Genomic DNA, 15,267 nt, shown 5'->3' on the forward strand with positions numbered 1-15,267 from the left:
TTAACTGTGTGTCCCCTCTCTCCCTGTACCTTTCTGCAGGTTGCCCTGGCTCTGGAGCTCTATGTTTCTGATGAGCAGTCACCGGCCACATCAACCCGACCAGTGTTTGATTGTTTGTTGTGTCTTGTTGCTTTTCTTCTTTTGTCTCTCCTCTATCCACTCACCCCAACTGGTCGAGGCAGAAGGCCGCCCACCAAGAGCCGGGGTCTGTCGGAGGTTTCTTCCGTTAAAGGGAGTTTTTCCTCCCCACTGTCACCAAGTGCTTGCTCAAGGGGGATTTGTTGGGTTTTCCTTATGTAATAATATTGATAACAGTAAGGTCTAGACCTTACTTTGTAAAGTGTCCTGAGATTACTTTTGTTGTGATTTGGTGCTATACAAATAAAATTTGATTTGATTTGATTTGAAATCATGTATGGTGGCTTGTCCTCCTACAGAATGTTGAGTGATATCTGACTTGAGGTCAGATAATGCACGCTCTTTGGCTGAGCCTGTAAATGAGGCTTCTCAGTGGTCATTCTGTCTGGCAGGGGCACTTCTGATTTATTACTTTCCGTGGGTGTTCTGACCACTAAGGTCAGAACAGCGCTAGTATGGTGCGCCTGAAGAAGAACTCTACAGTCTCATCAAGCTGTTCAATCTGTGCTGTTGTGTTTTTTGTAACTCCAGTAAAGAAGAGTTTCATAATATTTCATCAGATGATCAGGAGTCAAATTCTGTTGCAGATGAGTTTATTACCTCAGCATTAAAGACAAAAGCAAACCTTGTGACCAAACAGAGCACTGTCTAAACAGGAAAGTGACAACTTTTCATGGAATTTCGCATTGAAGGCATAAATGCCATATATAGACACATATTCGACCCTGTTCCCACCCTCATATTCAGCAAAGGTGAGAGTATGGCCTGGCAGCACATTTGTTATACTGCAGGTGTGACTGTCTTGTGACTTCCCAGACTTGGCCTCCACCCCAGTGAGTGGCATTATTACATGAGGTTAATAGGAGTGTTGGAGCAGAGTAACCAGGTGCTTAGCTTTGCTCCCCCATGCCCAACATTACACACACACTGACAAATGGCACACATTTTGAGATGTTTATCAGAATTAAAAGTCTACCTTTCTTCCACTGAAATCCTGCATCCACAAAACAGTTTTATTAAACATTAGTAGTTTTTCATTTAAAAAATGTAGTCACGCACTGAGATATAACTTGGTTTTATTTGTCTTTGTAATGATATAAGAACGGTGGTTTCTATCTTATGGATTTTGATTTTTTCTAAAGGGGGCAGGCAGGCTTGAACTGATTCACCCTCATATTTTTATCTGCTCACAAACCTGAAAGTGGGTGTTTTTTTCCCCTGTTACAGTAAACAAAGTGGCCTGTAGTGACATCCACTGAAAATCATTTCCCGTAAACGAAAGAAAAGAAATGAACTGAAATAGAACGAAGTAGAAATGGACTGCTGATTATTCCCTTGATTTTGGGCTAGCGCCCACCTAGTCCTAGCTGCAATTGGTGCCTGCCAAAACCCAGGACAAAAAATAATGTTTTACAAAAAATGTTTTCATAGGATGTTTGAAAAAACTGTCACTTTCCCCTTTTATTTTATTTTTTTAAAAAAAAAAGAGAAGTATGTACTTTAAACTAATAGGAAGACCAGTAAAAGTCAGCGAAAGACAGTAAACTTCTGAAAGTTGAGAGTTCATGTTTGGTACTATTGTGCAACTGACATTCCCAGAAAGACACTATACATCATGCCTTGTTATAACATGGGTGTTTTTCCCAACACCATGACTATGTTGATTTTAGTGGGATGGGTGCTTTTACTGACAGCTGATGTGCATTAATACTTAATGAACATGAGCGAGGAGGAGAAACATTACTGTGTTTCACAGACCTGGATGAAATGTCTTCTGGCTGCTGCCATGCCCAGTGAGACAAAAAGGACATCCCTAAATGCCATTTTGGGAAATACACTTATTTTTCTGAGTGGCATCAGAAGAATAATATCAGTGTCACATCCCAGCACTGAGCAAGAGTTGGGATGTGGTTAGCTTAGCAGTTACCTGAAATCATCAGAAGCAGGGGAGAAAGAATGTATATGTGCACCAAAACCAAAAGGGGTTTTAAAAAGTATCTTTAGGGGGAGTTATGTGTTCTCTCTATTTCTTGACAAACAACAGTTTGTGCAGCATCTCTGGCTATACTGCGGGCATAAACAGATGATGAAAACAGAATTTGGTATATGACTCTGTAAAGGCAAGAACCTCACTGTGATGACATGACTTTGGTATGCTGTGCGTAGTGACTTACTTTCAACAATTTCAACAACAATTTTTCTTATTTTTCATCTTTATATTTATGTTGTGTTATTTTAAACAAATGAGAATTGTGTTAATTAGGGAGCATCAGAGATGCTGGTAAGCTTATTTTTTCCAGGTTAGGATCCCTTTTGTACCGGCCTCGTTGTAATGCTAAGCTAAGATAAGTCCCTGGCTCCAGTTCTGTAGCATAACAAAAACACAGGCTGATGTTTTTGTTCTATCTCACTGGCTTACATGAGAATGATTGCAATCTCTAGTATTCTCCATTAACTCTACGCCTTACACTGTTTTGCTATAATCTCTACCTTAATCCTTGTTTTTTTCTGGAGGGTGTGGCAGCCATTGGGACCAGACAAAACATTATAACACAGACAAAGCGAAACCCTAAATCTGGCCATCCATACAAAGACTCTGTGGGACTGGTGCTGGTTTTGTCTTGTACTTGGGATTACTCACTTTTGGATAAATACCTCATGTTTATCTGATTATCAAAAATGTGTCTTTTGATCTTTTCTCACTCCACCTTTCTTTATATTTGTGTCATTGTGTAGTTTTTCAATATAAAATTACTTACAAATAGGTTTGGATGCATTCGCCACTATTATTATTATTATTATTATTATTACATATTTTGCAGCAAGCTTTTATGAAGATACTTTATTGCAATGCTTATCAGGAATAACTGTTTTTGCCTGCTCATTGACAGTACAGGGGCTGTTCTGTTTTCATCAGGAGCTCTTTATACTTTAATATCCTGCTGTATTTTCCTTCCTGAAAAACAAACAAAAAACTTTGAGCAAAGAATGAGACTGAACATGCCTGCAGACCAATGGAATAGAAAAGTGATAAGCAGCAATGGACATGAAGACAAAAAGACAAATTATGATTTCCACATAAGACTTAAGCTTTGTTGCTTGATGGTTTGTACCCTGGAAAACAGAATTTTAAGCTTTGATGACAGATCTTAAGATAAGTAGACCATCCTCCTCACATAAGAACAAATCACTTTGTTCTTGGCATCCATTCTCAACTTTAAGTAACTAGCATAAGAAAACAGCAAAGAAACCAAAAGAACAAAAAAGGTGCTCTATACTTTTACTGTATAATATAGTAAGTAGATTGAGAGATAGAGGTGTTGGGAATGTACTTGCGTTACAAACCTTCAGGGGGTTTCTGGAATGTTTGTTGTTTTACTTAAGTTATTGTTCCTGTGTTTCTGCTAAGGAGACTGTGGAATTCCTTTCCTTTGTTTGACCATATCCTTTATGCGAGGGGGACAATCAGACACACTTCCAGCTATGTAGGATAGACAATGTGCTAGACTGTACTGAACATCTGGAACTACCTCACACCTCAAAACCTCTTATCTGATTTTTGTCCAAGTTTATTAAGTATCAAGGTTTTAAAAGATCATATGGTATTTGTAGTTTGTACTGTAACCTTCATCTACTTCCAGAAACCATTTGTTCCTATTTATCTCAGTACAGATTTTCATATCAAAGTGAGTGGAAAACAATGGATGCCTGGAAATGTATAAATACACACTGTTAACAAAATGTTTAGCTGTGTTACTTATGTGTTGTAATTCTTTCATACCTGAAATGCCCAGAGTCAAACGAAATATCTGACTTCATTAGGTGCGACATGACCTAACTGCACATGCCCACTGTGGCTAAAGAAAATGATGACACCATGCCACTAAACTGATCCCGAGACATGACTCAAATTAATCAACTGGAAAAGTGATGAAAGTGCTGATGCGTGACTGTTTTCAGGATAGGGAGTGTGAAGCACCTCGTGTGCTGTGATGAGGCTAATGTGGGTTTTAAATGGAAAAATGTTTGTTTAAGCAACTTAGTTTTGTTGGTTGTTATTAGGATTGTTACCTCACCATCTGTGACAAATGCCAAAGCAAAAACATATTCTCATAAAGCATTATACACAGGTAACACGTGCCAGAGATTGTGTTCTTTTTATTGTTAAGTAAACTAAAACTGGCTATGCATATATCCTTTATCCCAGTTATTGTTTCTGAAGCTGATATCATTTATGTCTTTGTGCCTCTTAACTAAGTTATCATCTAAAAACACATAGAAGAAGAAAGATATTTTTGGTTTTAATGTCTTTGGGGCTATTCTTGAAATAAAAAAAAGATAAAATGACATTCTTAGTCTTTACTGTTGTATCAGCAAAATTCAAGTAATATTTATTATCATTCATTTATAATAAAAATGTCTACATTCATTTTTCCAAATCTCAAAGTGAGTCCTCAGAGTTTAATAACTTGGGGAGGACAATGATAGGCTGTGAGCAGTCCTATGTTTTTGGCCCTACAGAAAAGTGGGAGGTGGCTTAGAGAGGGGATGTGGCCTGAGGGGTGGACCTAAGGCCCACAAGGTTTATATAGTTTAACAGCTTCCCTTCTCCTCCTGCCTTCTGTCTGTGAGCTCACATTTCTGCCTGTCCAGCCTGTGACTCTCTCTTACTCACAGTCTTGCTCACTGAGTCTACACTCTCCAGCAAAAATGCAAACCTCCAGGCAAACTACATACTCTACTGTGCGCTCCTCCACCTCTAGCATCAGGCCTTCTGCTATATCAGTGACCCGCACCTCCGCTCCTGTATACAAGACCCCAAGTGTCCATGGTGGAGCCGGGGGGACCCGTATCAGCATCTCCTCCAGTGCACGCAGTGGGCTGGGAGCTGGAATGGGAGTGGGCTTCGGAGCAGGGAGCTTCGGAGCAGGGAGCTTCGGAGCAGGGAGCTTCGGAGCAGGCGGCTTCTCCAGCAACGTCCAGGTGAGTGGGAACAGTGCCGACATCATGGGCAATGAGAAGTTTGCCATGCAGAACCTGAACGACCGGCTGGCCAACTACCTGGAGACGGTGAGGAGCCTGGAGCAGGCCAACCACAAGCTGGAGATTAAGATCAAGGAGGCCTTGGAGAAGAGTGGACCTGACTTCAGAGACTACAGCAAGTATGAGGCCATCCTGGATGACCTGAGGAAGAAGGTGAGGAGGGGGGCCGGGAGAGCATAGTGAGAGTGGGTGGGGGAATGTGCATGTGTCAGTTTAATGTGTTGAACAAAAGCATGTGTGATGAAGTTGGAATAGTGGGAGTTGACCGCTGCTTTATGGGCCGGGGGCTGAGAGCTAGACCGGAAACACTATGGTGGAGGAATGTTGGAGCAGGAGCAGAGAGACAGGAAAGCAGAAAAAACAAAAAGCCAGAAAGGCCAGTGACTTTTCAGGTTAAGAATGGTCAGCTTGCAGTCTCATATATCAAAAATAACTATTCTCCTCTTTATTTAGTGCAGTACAATCAATGTGCTGTCAGTTGGACAGTAGGCTACAGTCCATAGATAATTTAGGAGATGATAAAGAAAACTCAACCCACTTAATGAGTAGGATCTTATAAGGTGGAGCCTATTAGTTCAGTGATTTTATGTTCTGCATATTGAAAGCAATTAATCAGATAACACAAATAAATTTCACACATACCTGATACACCCCATACAAATACATCTTGCACAGCAAAGTAGTGGAAAAAGAGTTCAGAACTGAAGGTAAATGAGGACGTTACACAACCAACATTTGTAAGTCATTCATTCCACGTTTTGCCTCCTTGAATACCAGAGGGGGAAAAAAATCACAGACTGACGGAAACAGAACTGGAATGTGTTACCTTCCACTTTAAGCCACTATTCATTCAAAACCACACTTTCCTTTCCAGAAAATTAAGTCAGTTGTGGCAATTCAGTCAGTTTCCAAATGTAACATGAAACACCCAATTACTCGCTATAGGAAAGTGTGCATGCAGACAGACAGTCTTTTTCTAGTGTTTTTTCTTGTGGGAGCAACAGCAGCATCAAGGTCAGCTAATCTTGCTTTGAAATGATGACACAAATGAAGTGGGCAAATGGTGCACAGACAGTAAGAAAGAGAAAAGAGAGGAATAAGGAGTTTGTCATGTTTTTCTCAATAATGTCATCATTCTCATAGGTAAACTTGTGGAAATTAGGTTTTGTTTATTCACCAAACAGCTGACGGCCTCAATTAAACCAAACAGCTCAGGGTCAAAAGACTCATTTTTCTTTTGGCATGAGGCACACTGGTTCCCTCCGCCTCATTTCCCATCTGTAAAAACACAGTTTCTCACACCAGCATTAAAACAGCCCCATCTAGTAAACAATGCTAAGTCAGCTGCCCATATGCACGGACAATCACATGAATTACATGACTGAGTGCACACACACATCCACCGCCACAACCCCCACCACCATTTTCCTTGTGCAAATCACCTGCTGACAGGATAGATCCTGTTTGTGAGCAGAGACGGGACTGTTGCTGCCTGGCAGCCATTGATTGGCTCCTGGACTTTGTCACCTGGATGGCTGCCCTTTCATCCCTCTCAGCCATTATCTACCACACAGTGACTGCTAAAGTAAATACTGCTGCTAGTGACCAGGTGGCTGTGTCCTTATTTACATACACAAAAACACTTTGTCTGCAATACTAAACCTATTACTGCTTATGTTGGTAGCCAATTTAAACTTCATTTGTTTTTATTTTAGAAAAAGCGGTCTCAATATTTTTAAGCTAGTTGATATCACTTAAAGCAATAGTCAGACATTTTGGCAAATATACATTAATTTTCTGGCTGAGAGTTTGATAAGACAGTAGATAAGGCTATCTTCTTTGCAGCTGGTTAGCTTAGCTTAGCATAAACACTAGAAGTGGGGGGAAACAGCTAGCTAGGAAGCTTTATCTTTTGACAAAGCAACATTAACTGTTCCCAGTCTATGCTAGACTAGGCTAAGCTAAGGTTGTTGGCTTCATATTCACTATACAGATATAAGAGTGGTACTAATCTTCTTATTTAATTCTCGGAAAAAAATCTAATAAGCTTATTTCTGAAAATGTCAAACTATTGCTTCAAGGTACTGCTACTTGATGACAAAATAATTGGCCAAAAATCATCAGCTCTTTGTTGTAAATGTTCCCCCAGCTGTTGCTTATCTTTGCTGGCTCCTGTCCTCAGTTTGCAATCCAAACAAACCTCTTTCTTTTGTAAACCTGTTCCAGGTGTCTGATGCCACCATCGACAATGCCCGTCTGGTTCTCAACATCGACAATGCCCGCCTGGCAGCTGATGACTTCAGAGTGAAGTAAGGCCCACCTGCCTTACCACTGAGATTGTAAAACACTGAGCAAGACAGCCATAGGCACACACTGTTTGACTGCTGAATGGGTTGTTGGATGGATACAATGTTGTGATCTAAAAAGACAATCATTTGTCTTGTTCTCATAACCTATGTCGTAACCATAATCATCACCTTTGCATCACAGCCAGTGGAGGTGTTGCTGATGTGTTGTATATTAAATGTCATAGCAAACACAGCTGGCATCCTCACTAACCTGCCCTGTTCTCTCTAGATATGAGTCTGAGCTGGCCATCCGCCAGTCTGTGGAGGCTGATATCGTCGGTCTGAGGAAGCTCATTGACGACACCAACATAAGCCGCATGAACCTGGAGAGCGAGATCGAAGCCCTGAAGGAGGAGCTCATCCACCTCAAAAAGAACCATGAAAATGTGAGTACGATGACATTCACATCCAAAACTCAACTATAACCTCTAGAGTCCTGAGCTTTGGAAACCCAAGCTGTGCGGTCCTCATATGAGGACGCAGGGACTCTAGAGGTTAAAGTCCCTGACAACTTAGTTTCAAACCTTTAATATTTCTCTATAAGATTAAATAGTAATGACAAAACACACAATGGTCAAAGTTTAAGTTCAAAAAACACATCTTTAGGTATTATTTATTAAGAGTTTATCTAATTAGCAACATTAAATACAACCCCGCAGCTGTTGTTACACTTTAATTCATGGTGAGATGTTTTTTGCACAAATTTTATGCGAAATAACCAAAACTCTGGCATCATTTGCAGTGATGTAGGATCTCATTGCTTATCTTAACAAGTTGATTTAGAAAATAGGTTTTCAGGCCCTTTATCGTAGGCTTAAGCTGAGTATAAGCATGTTGTCAGTGAAAGGTTATATTCATGCTACTTCATTCCAGACAAAAGCCACCTTTAAAACATCTCTGGACATCATTAAAGCAAACATCCTTGGAGCTGAAATAATATTTATTTACTAGTTCATCTCAGTAAGTTCTTTAAACATCATCACCTTGTGTGCTTATCTTACACATGTATGTTACACACTGCACTGCATCCTGCCAGGCTGCAGGTCACTGCTGAAAAAGAGCTTGAGAAAACGTCAGTGGGAAGAGGGAGGTTTTTGTGAATATGTGAATTTTGTGGGAAGCCTCATTGTAAAAATGAGTCCCATCCATATTTGGCAACAGAGAAAATACCAAAGAATTTGAATGATTGTCCCTTAAGTGCTTAAGCAAAACCGCTACCATTTGTTTATTGATGGGAAATAAAAGGGAAATATTTAATTCAGTGTATAGGCCCCAAGCACAGGCTTAGATGCACTCCCTGGATTTGGAAGAAGTCAGGAGTCACAGCTCCAAATATGTCTATAGTGGTAGAATCCATAAGATCTAAGGAGCAATACTAACGCTTTCACATGGACATGTTTAATTTGCCCCTTTTCATATAGTTACCTGTCAAATGAGAAAATATAAGCTGGGATTTTGGCGTATTAATTCCCTTATCCATTATTGTTTCTTTAGGAAGTAATGGAGCTTCGTAACCAGATTGCCCAGTCAGGAGTCCACGTGGATGTGGATGCTCCTAAGGGACAGGATCTGGCTCAGCTCATGGCAGAAATCAGGGACAAGTATGAGAAGATGGTGAAGAAGAATCAGGAAGATCAGAAAGTATGGCACGAATCTCAGGTAAACAGTTAATAATAAATTATAGTCTACAAACAAGCGCAAAGTCCCTGTTAAAAATAAATGAAAACTTAGACTGATTTTTACTAATGTATTTTCAGATAACAGAAGTGCAGACCCAGGTCACCCAGAGCACAGAGGCCCTAAAGGGTGCCCAGACAGAGTTAAATGACCTGCGCAGACAGATACAAACAATGGAGATCGAGCTGGAGTCACAGAGGAGCCTGGTGAGATACACTCTGTCAGCACACACTTCATTTACCTCAACACACGCCTGTCTTAACCCTCTGCACAGTCCAACTCAGCACTCTCACTTCATGTATTTCGCATTGACTTTGTTGACACAAGCTTTACACTCTGGTGACCCTTCAATAAGCTGCTGTCATCAGTTATTCTGGTTCACTGTAAGGTTTTAACCTGTTCTTTTCTTTCCTTATGCTTGCTAACAGAAAGCTTCTCTGGAGGGCACGCTGAGGGACACAGAGATGCATTACAACATGGAAATCGAGTCTCTCAACACCATCATCCTGAGTCTGGAGGCTGAGCTCACGCAGCTACGTAACAACATCAAGCAGCAGATGCAGGACTATGAGGCCCTGCTCAACACGAAGATGAAGCTGGAGGCTGAGATCGCAATATACAGGAAGCTGCTGGACGGTGGAGACTTCAAGTGTGTAGATTCCACTTCCATACATTGTTTAAAGATTTGTCAGTGAAATCCGCATGGCATTTAATTTGTTCATGATCTTTTCCTTAGGCTCCAGGATGCTCTGGAAGAGCAGAAAACAGTGAAGACCAAAGTGATGACTGTTACACAGACCCTGGTGGATGGCAAGGTGGTTTCCTCCAGCACAGAAACCAAGCACCTCTGAAGATCAGAAGCACCCAGCCAACACTCTCAACAGTCACTGTTACTGCATAACAGCACTAAAATATAACCGTCCATAACTGATTCTGGGTCCCCATTACTTCTCAGTCATAGCTGCTGTGATTAGTTTGACTTCCTGGCTATGCAGCTCTTCCACAGGCTGAAAACTGGAACAGAGGAAAACTAACTCATCTTTTATTTATTTCATCATGATGTTATTTATGTGTTTATGTTTTGACCAGCAGATCATTACAGAAGTTCAGAATTGGAGCACTGTGAGCTTTTTCAGAGGCAAACTAACTGAAACCATGAAATATTTTAAAGTAATCAAAAAGTCTAACTAAATACAAAACATTTTTAAATATTTCATCATCCTTAGTTTTCTTTCTGTCCAGTTAAATCTACCTGTTGCATTGTGATCTTCAGACATTTAATAAAGTCCTTTTGAGAAATCTTGGTGTGAAGATGTGTTGTTCACATATATCAAATTATCACGACATGCTTATTGTAATGAAGGAATAACTCAAGAAAGCATCAAAAGGACACATTACGGCAGGTGATAGTGACAGAGGAATAATTGGCTTTCACTCCCAACAGTGATATGAGTTCTCAAGAAAAATAAGATTCATGTCACACATTGAACTCTTGGCTGCTGTCCAACTATAAATAAGAACTTTATAAGAATAGAAATTTTATAGTTGCCCCATTGTTAACTCATTTCATGGTTTCAAGTCAATTTACAAATCAATCAAGTACAAATCAATTTGTCATTTAATACCTTCTGACTTGCCTGTCTGTGACATTCAGCACAAACCTGTTAGTTCCAAGTTGCAAAAAAAGTCACATATTTGGACTTTAATTTAAAAAAAAAAAAGCAAAATGATTTCATAAAACAGGTGTGCACTATTGTGTTAGAAAACTCTACTGTAAGACAAGTAAATCGTGTCATTTGTTGGGGATTATTTTCATCTGTTGATAAATACACATTTGGTCCTTTGGTGAGTATTTACCTCCTCAGAACAGGGCAGTGGATGCATTGACTCCAACTTGCAAAAAAATAAATAAATTAACCATGTTTAATATAATGAAGGAGCATGTCACCCAGTGCAACACTGGGACTTATTGATGTGTTTTTAATAGTTTAATTGTTTTTGGACAACAGTGGAGCTCTGTGGTGCAGAGGAATAAGACTTATCAAAGCTTTAAAAACACAAACACTACCTGTTAATAGGGTCACTTCAATGTTGATCTTCCTTTTTTTAAAGAGTTAAAAAAATAGAGCTATAGAATATGGCCACTCTTATCTTTTAAGATAGTGTTGGTACCATAAATATGGCTAATTTACTACTGCGTTTAATAGATTGGTTCATAGTGGGTGATAAGGTGACAAAGTCTAAGCACAAAGGCTAAAGGTAAAAATGTAGTTTAGATATGAGAGGAGTGGCAAGAAATATTGCCTTTCATAGTGATATATAAGACCCCAGGACTCTCCTCTATCCTCTACTCTCAGTCGCCAAACTCCTCTGTGCCAGGACGCACCTCTCAATCTGAATAATCAGCAGACATCTTTTCACAATGGAGCTTCTGAATAAACGCTACAGTTCTGTTCATTCACCAGTCATTTCCACTCCTGTATGGCCCTACCCGCACAGCGTCAGTGGAGGGGCAGGTGGCAGCGGGGTCAGGATCTCCACTGTCATGGGCACAAGGGTTGGCAGAGGCTTTGGTGGAGGGTATGACTACCAAGCCTCAACCATTGGAAACGAAAAGGTAGCCATGCAGCAGCTGAATGACCGCCTGGCCAGCTACCTGGAGAAGGTCCACTATCTGGAGACGGCCAACAGAAAGCTGGAGATCAAGATCTTAGAGACAACTGAAAAGAGAGGCCCATTGGAGATGAGGGACTACAGAAAGTACAGCGCCATCATTGAAGAGCTGAGGGCCAAGGTGAGTTAAGTCAAGTTAGGATGGCACTGAATGCATCTCTAGTCTAGTCATTAAAAATGTGTGGTCAAAAAAGTGTGCTGATAGCATATAATTTACAGCATCGTGCAAAAGCAGCAAAGAAAGGTGCCTAAGAAAACTGCAGAGTGGCAAATCCAAGGCTCCTTCAGTGTTCTGGGTTTGCAGATATTTACAATTTCACCAAACAAAGGAAATAGTTCTGATTATATAGTGTAAAAAGTCACTGAATATGCACAAAACATTTTTTTATTATAGCACTGAATGAGGTTGTATGACAAGCTAATGCTCCAAAAGTGGCACTTTTAAAAGAGCATTTTAATGACCAAAACCTCAATCTTTACCTTGTAAATGTCAAGTTATGTTGGGGCAAAAGTCATTCCAGGATGAATTGGTTTAGCTTTTTATTATTATATTGGACACGCTACACTCTAAAATGTTTCTGTAGAATTCTGACTGACATCATAACATTTATTACCTGTAATCTGACTCCTGTCTTTATGGCCATGTTGAGCTATGACAGATAGTGTGAAAAAGATAAGATGCTTTGTTGTTTTAGGATTTACCCTGTTATCAAGCCCAGTCTTTCACTTGCACAACTTTTCAAAGTGAAAATTACTTTTTGCTGTCCATCAAAATGACTGTGGGAGAACAGAATAGTAGATACTGTCTGTTTCACAAAAAATATTTCACTTTTTTCAGATACTTGACAAAATCAAGGGTAATGCACAGCTGACAATCACTCTTGACAACGCATCCCTGGCTTCAGACGACTTCAGAGTCAAGTGAGCATTCAGCTTTGTATGCAAATAAAACATATTCTCAATCCATGAGCATATCTGATTTTCAGTATGTGTGGTTAGGATGGAGTATGAGTTGTCCATGCGTCAGACAGTGGAGGCTGATGTTGCCAGACTGAGGAAGTGTCTGGACGACCTGAATGTTAATTGTTTGCACCTGGAAAGTGACATTGAGTCTCTGAAGGAAGAGCTGATCCACCTGAAGAAGAACCATGAGAATGTGAGGGACAATTAAACAGAAATTAACTGCATGATGGTAATCTGTATACTACTGGACTGTAAATACCCACCATTACAGCAGTCTATTTGTTCCTTAACTTGTCTGCGTAGGATAACCCCACTAATCGTGTTGAGGAAATCACTCCCCAACTATTTCCCCCTCAATAGGAAGTTGCTGAATTGCGTGCCCAGATAACCCAAGCTAGCATCCGTGTGGATGTTGATGCTCCTAAAGGACAAGACCTGGCTAGGATCATGGAGGAGATAAGGGAAAAATATGCGAAGATAGTACAGAATAACCAGCAGGAAATACAAGCATGGATTGAATCTCAGGTACAGCAGAATTTAGTCGGTACAGGTCAATGAATGATACATCTTGGGTTGACTGGCTATTTCAGGAAATTATTTTAAGTATTTTTTTTATTGTAACCAGATGATACAGGTGCAGGTCCAAGTGACTGAGAGCACAACAGCTCTGAATGAGGCTGTGAGTGCATTCAATGAAACTAGGAGGAGGCATCAAGCACTGGAGATTGAATTGCAGTCTGCACATAGTCTGGTAAGAGCCTTTCTACTAGTTTACATAACTGTCTAGACTCCATTGTGTCATCAGGGGTAACAATTCATATTTGTGAATAGACCCTCTCAATTAGGTCTACGTTCTTACTTTGCAACTGCAAGTATTATAGTCTTTGAGAATCATTTGTAAAATGAATAGTTTGAAAGTTTGTGAAATACACTTATTTGCCTTCTTGCCAGGAGTTTTATGAGAAAACTGAACTACAGAAACTATTAGGTTAGTTAAACTAGCCTAGCTAAAATCCACTTACCAGCACTTGAGCACAAAAATGAATGTATTCTACTTTGTGAGTTTTAGAGGGATTGTAGATTTTGAACAGAAAGATGCTTTCAGTCTCCCCTTGCTTCTAGTCTTTATGCTAAGCTAAGATAACCAGCTGCTAGCTGTTGTAGCCTATTTATTATATAGGCATGACTGCTATAATTTTTCTCATCTAAGTCTTGGAAAGAAAATTTAAAAAAACGTTCTATTTCTCTGCTGCATCAGTCTATCAGGTAACCAAACTTCTCTTTCATCCCTTGATAGAACGCGTCCTTGGAGACCACTCGTCAGGACATTGAGATGCGTTACAATATGGAGGTGGAGAAGTGCAGCACCATCATCCTGAAGCTGCAGGAGGAGCTGACCAAGATCCGCGCTGACATTCATCAGCACACAAGAGAGTACGAGCACCTGCTCGACATCAAAGTGAAACTAGAGGTCGAGATCACCGAGTACAGAAGGCTGCTGGACAATGAGACAGATTTAAAGTGAGTATGAGGAGAGGAAGCAGAACACATGGATGAAACTGTGAAAAATGCTTGTGAAAATACACAACAACTTTTCCAGTAGCCACATATTCAATGCACTGCAGTATGAGCAGATATAAGGGTTTTGTATGTTGAAGAGAACTTTTTGCAAATTTGATTCAAATGTGCTTCATGCAAACATGAAGTGACACAGATATGGAAAGTAATCATCATCCGTACAATGCTCTCCACATCATTACATTTCCAACTGATGAATATCAGCACATGGATACCAGATAATTTTAAGACAGAAAATATATTTTAGATTTGTTCCAAAGCATTAAGTGCAATTAAATTTAGCTTTACTCATACCAAAGGTCAAACCGGATGACTCATTTTACTTTTTTGTTCATTTCTTCAGACTGGAGGATGCAGTTGAACATAAGATTCAAATGATGACACTCTCCCAGACTCTGGTGGATGGCAAAGTGGTGACAGAGATGAAGGATGTTAAAACCAGTGAAAAGTAGTTGTTTAAAACTGGGGGGGTGAGGGAAACCTTTGTAACAAAAATAAAGTGAACAACAACAAGTGCACCATCATACCTGTGACTGTTTCTTAGCTTTGTGATAAGGACCTAAACAATCAGCCTGATCATACTTATGCATTCGTTTCATAGTTACATACATCAACATTTTGCAAAATATGCTTTTTATCTTCCTTATAAAGAGTTAGATGAGAGGACTGATGCCACTCCTCTCTGTACATCTTTTATGAAGCTATAGCCAACAGTTAGCTTAGCTTAGCATCAAGACTGGAAACAGCACATGAGGAATAGTATTGATCCAAAGGTAACAAAATCCCCTTACCAGCTCTAAAACCAAAGTGTTCAAACTACAAGTTGTATTTTCATGAGTGGAGCACT

General features: G+C 40.0%; 2 protein-coding genes across 2 annotated transcripts; both read left to right on the forward strand.

Moving 5' to 3' along the window:
- Nucleotides 1–4,732: 4,732 nt before the first annotated feature.
- krt18a.1 (keratin 18a, tandem duplicate 1) lies at nt 4,733–10,505 on the forward strand. The gene is made up of 7 exons (XM_020617935.1): nt 4,733–5,334; nt 7,408–7,490; nt 7,759–7,915; nt 9,024–9,188; nt 9,287–9,412; nt 9,635–9,855; nt 9,943–10,505. The coding sequence occupies exons 1-7, from the start codon at nt 4,849–4,851 to the stop codon at nt 10,055–10,057; spliced, it is 1,353 nt and encodes a 450-aa protein (XP_020473591.1). The 5' UTR covers nt 4,733–4,848; the 3' UTR covers nt 10,058–10,505.
- A 1,144-nt stretch (nt 10,506–11,649) lies between these two features.
- On the forward strand, nt 11,650–14,929 carry LOC109970399 (keratin, type I cytoskeletal 18-like). The gene is made up of 7 exons (XM_020617932.1): nt 11,650–12,000; nt 12,718–12,800; nt 12,879–13,035; nt 13,203–13,367; nt 13,468–13,593; nt 14,140–14,363; nt 14,764–14,929. Exons 1-7 carry the CDS (start codon nt 11,752–11,754, stop codon nt 14,870–14,872), a joined length of 1,113 nt encoding a protein of 370 aa, XP_020473588.1. The 5' UTR covers nt 11,650–11,751; the 3' UTR covers nt 14,873–14,929.
- Nucleotides 14,930–15,267: the final 338 nt, after the last annotated feature.

Source organism: Monopterus albus, unplaced genomic scaffold, assembly GCF_001952655.1.
Source record: "Monopterus albus unplaced genomic scaffold, M_albus_1.0 scaffold197.1, whole genome shotgun sequence".
Classification (NCBI taxonomy): Eukaryota; Metazoa; Chordata; class Actinopteri; order Synbranchiformes; family Synbranchidae; genus Monopterus; species Monopterus albus.

Coding starts and splice junctions, on each gene's coding strand:
- krt18a.1 (XM_020617935.1), top strand. CDS start 4,849: ATGCAAACCTCCAGGCAAACTACATACTCTACTGTGCGCTCCTCCACC. Junction 7,916..9,023: donor TCAAAAAGAACCATGAAAAT/GTGAGTACGATG, acceptor TTGTTTCTTTAG/GAAGTAATGGAGCTTCGTAA. Junction 9,413..9,634: donor TGGAGTCACAGAGGAGCCTG/GTGAGATACACT, acceptor GCTTGCTAACAG/AAAGCTTCTCTGGAGGGCAC.
- LOC109970399 (XM_020617932.1), top strand. CDS start 11,752: ATGGGCACAAGGGTTGGCAGAGGCTTTGGTGGAGGGTATGACTACCAA. Junction 13,594..14,139: donor TGCAGTCTGCACATAGTCTG/GTAAGAGCCTTT, acceptor ATCCCTTGATAG/AACGCGTCCTTGGAGACCAC. Junction 14,364..14,763: donor GACAATGAGACAGATTTAAA/GTGAGTATGAGG, acceptor TCATTTCTTCAG/ACTGGAGGATGCAGTTGAAC.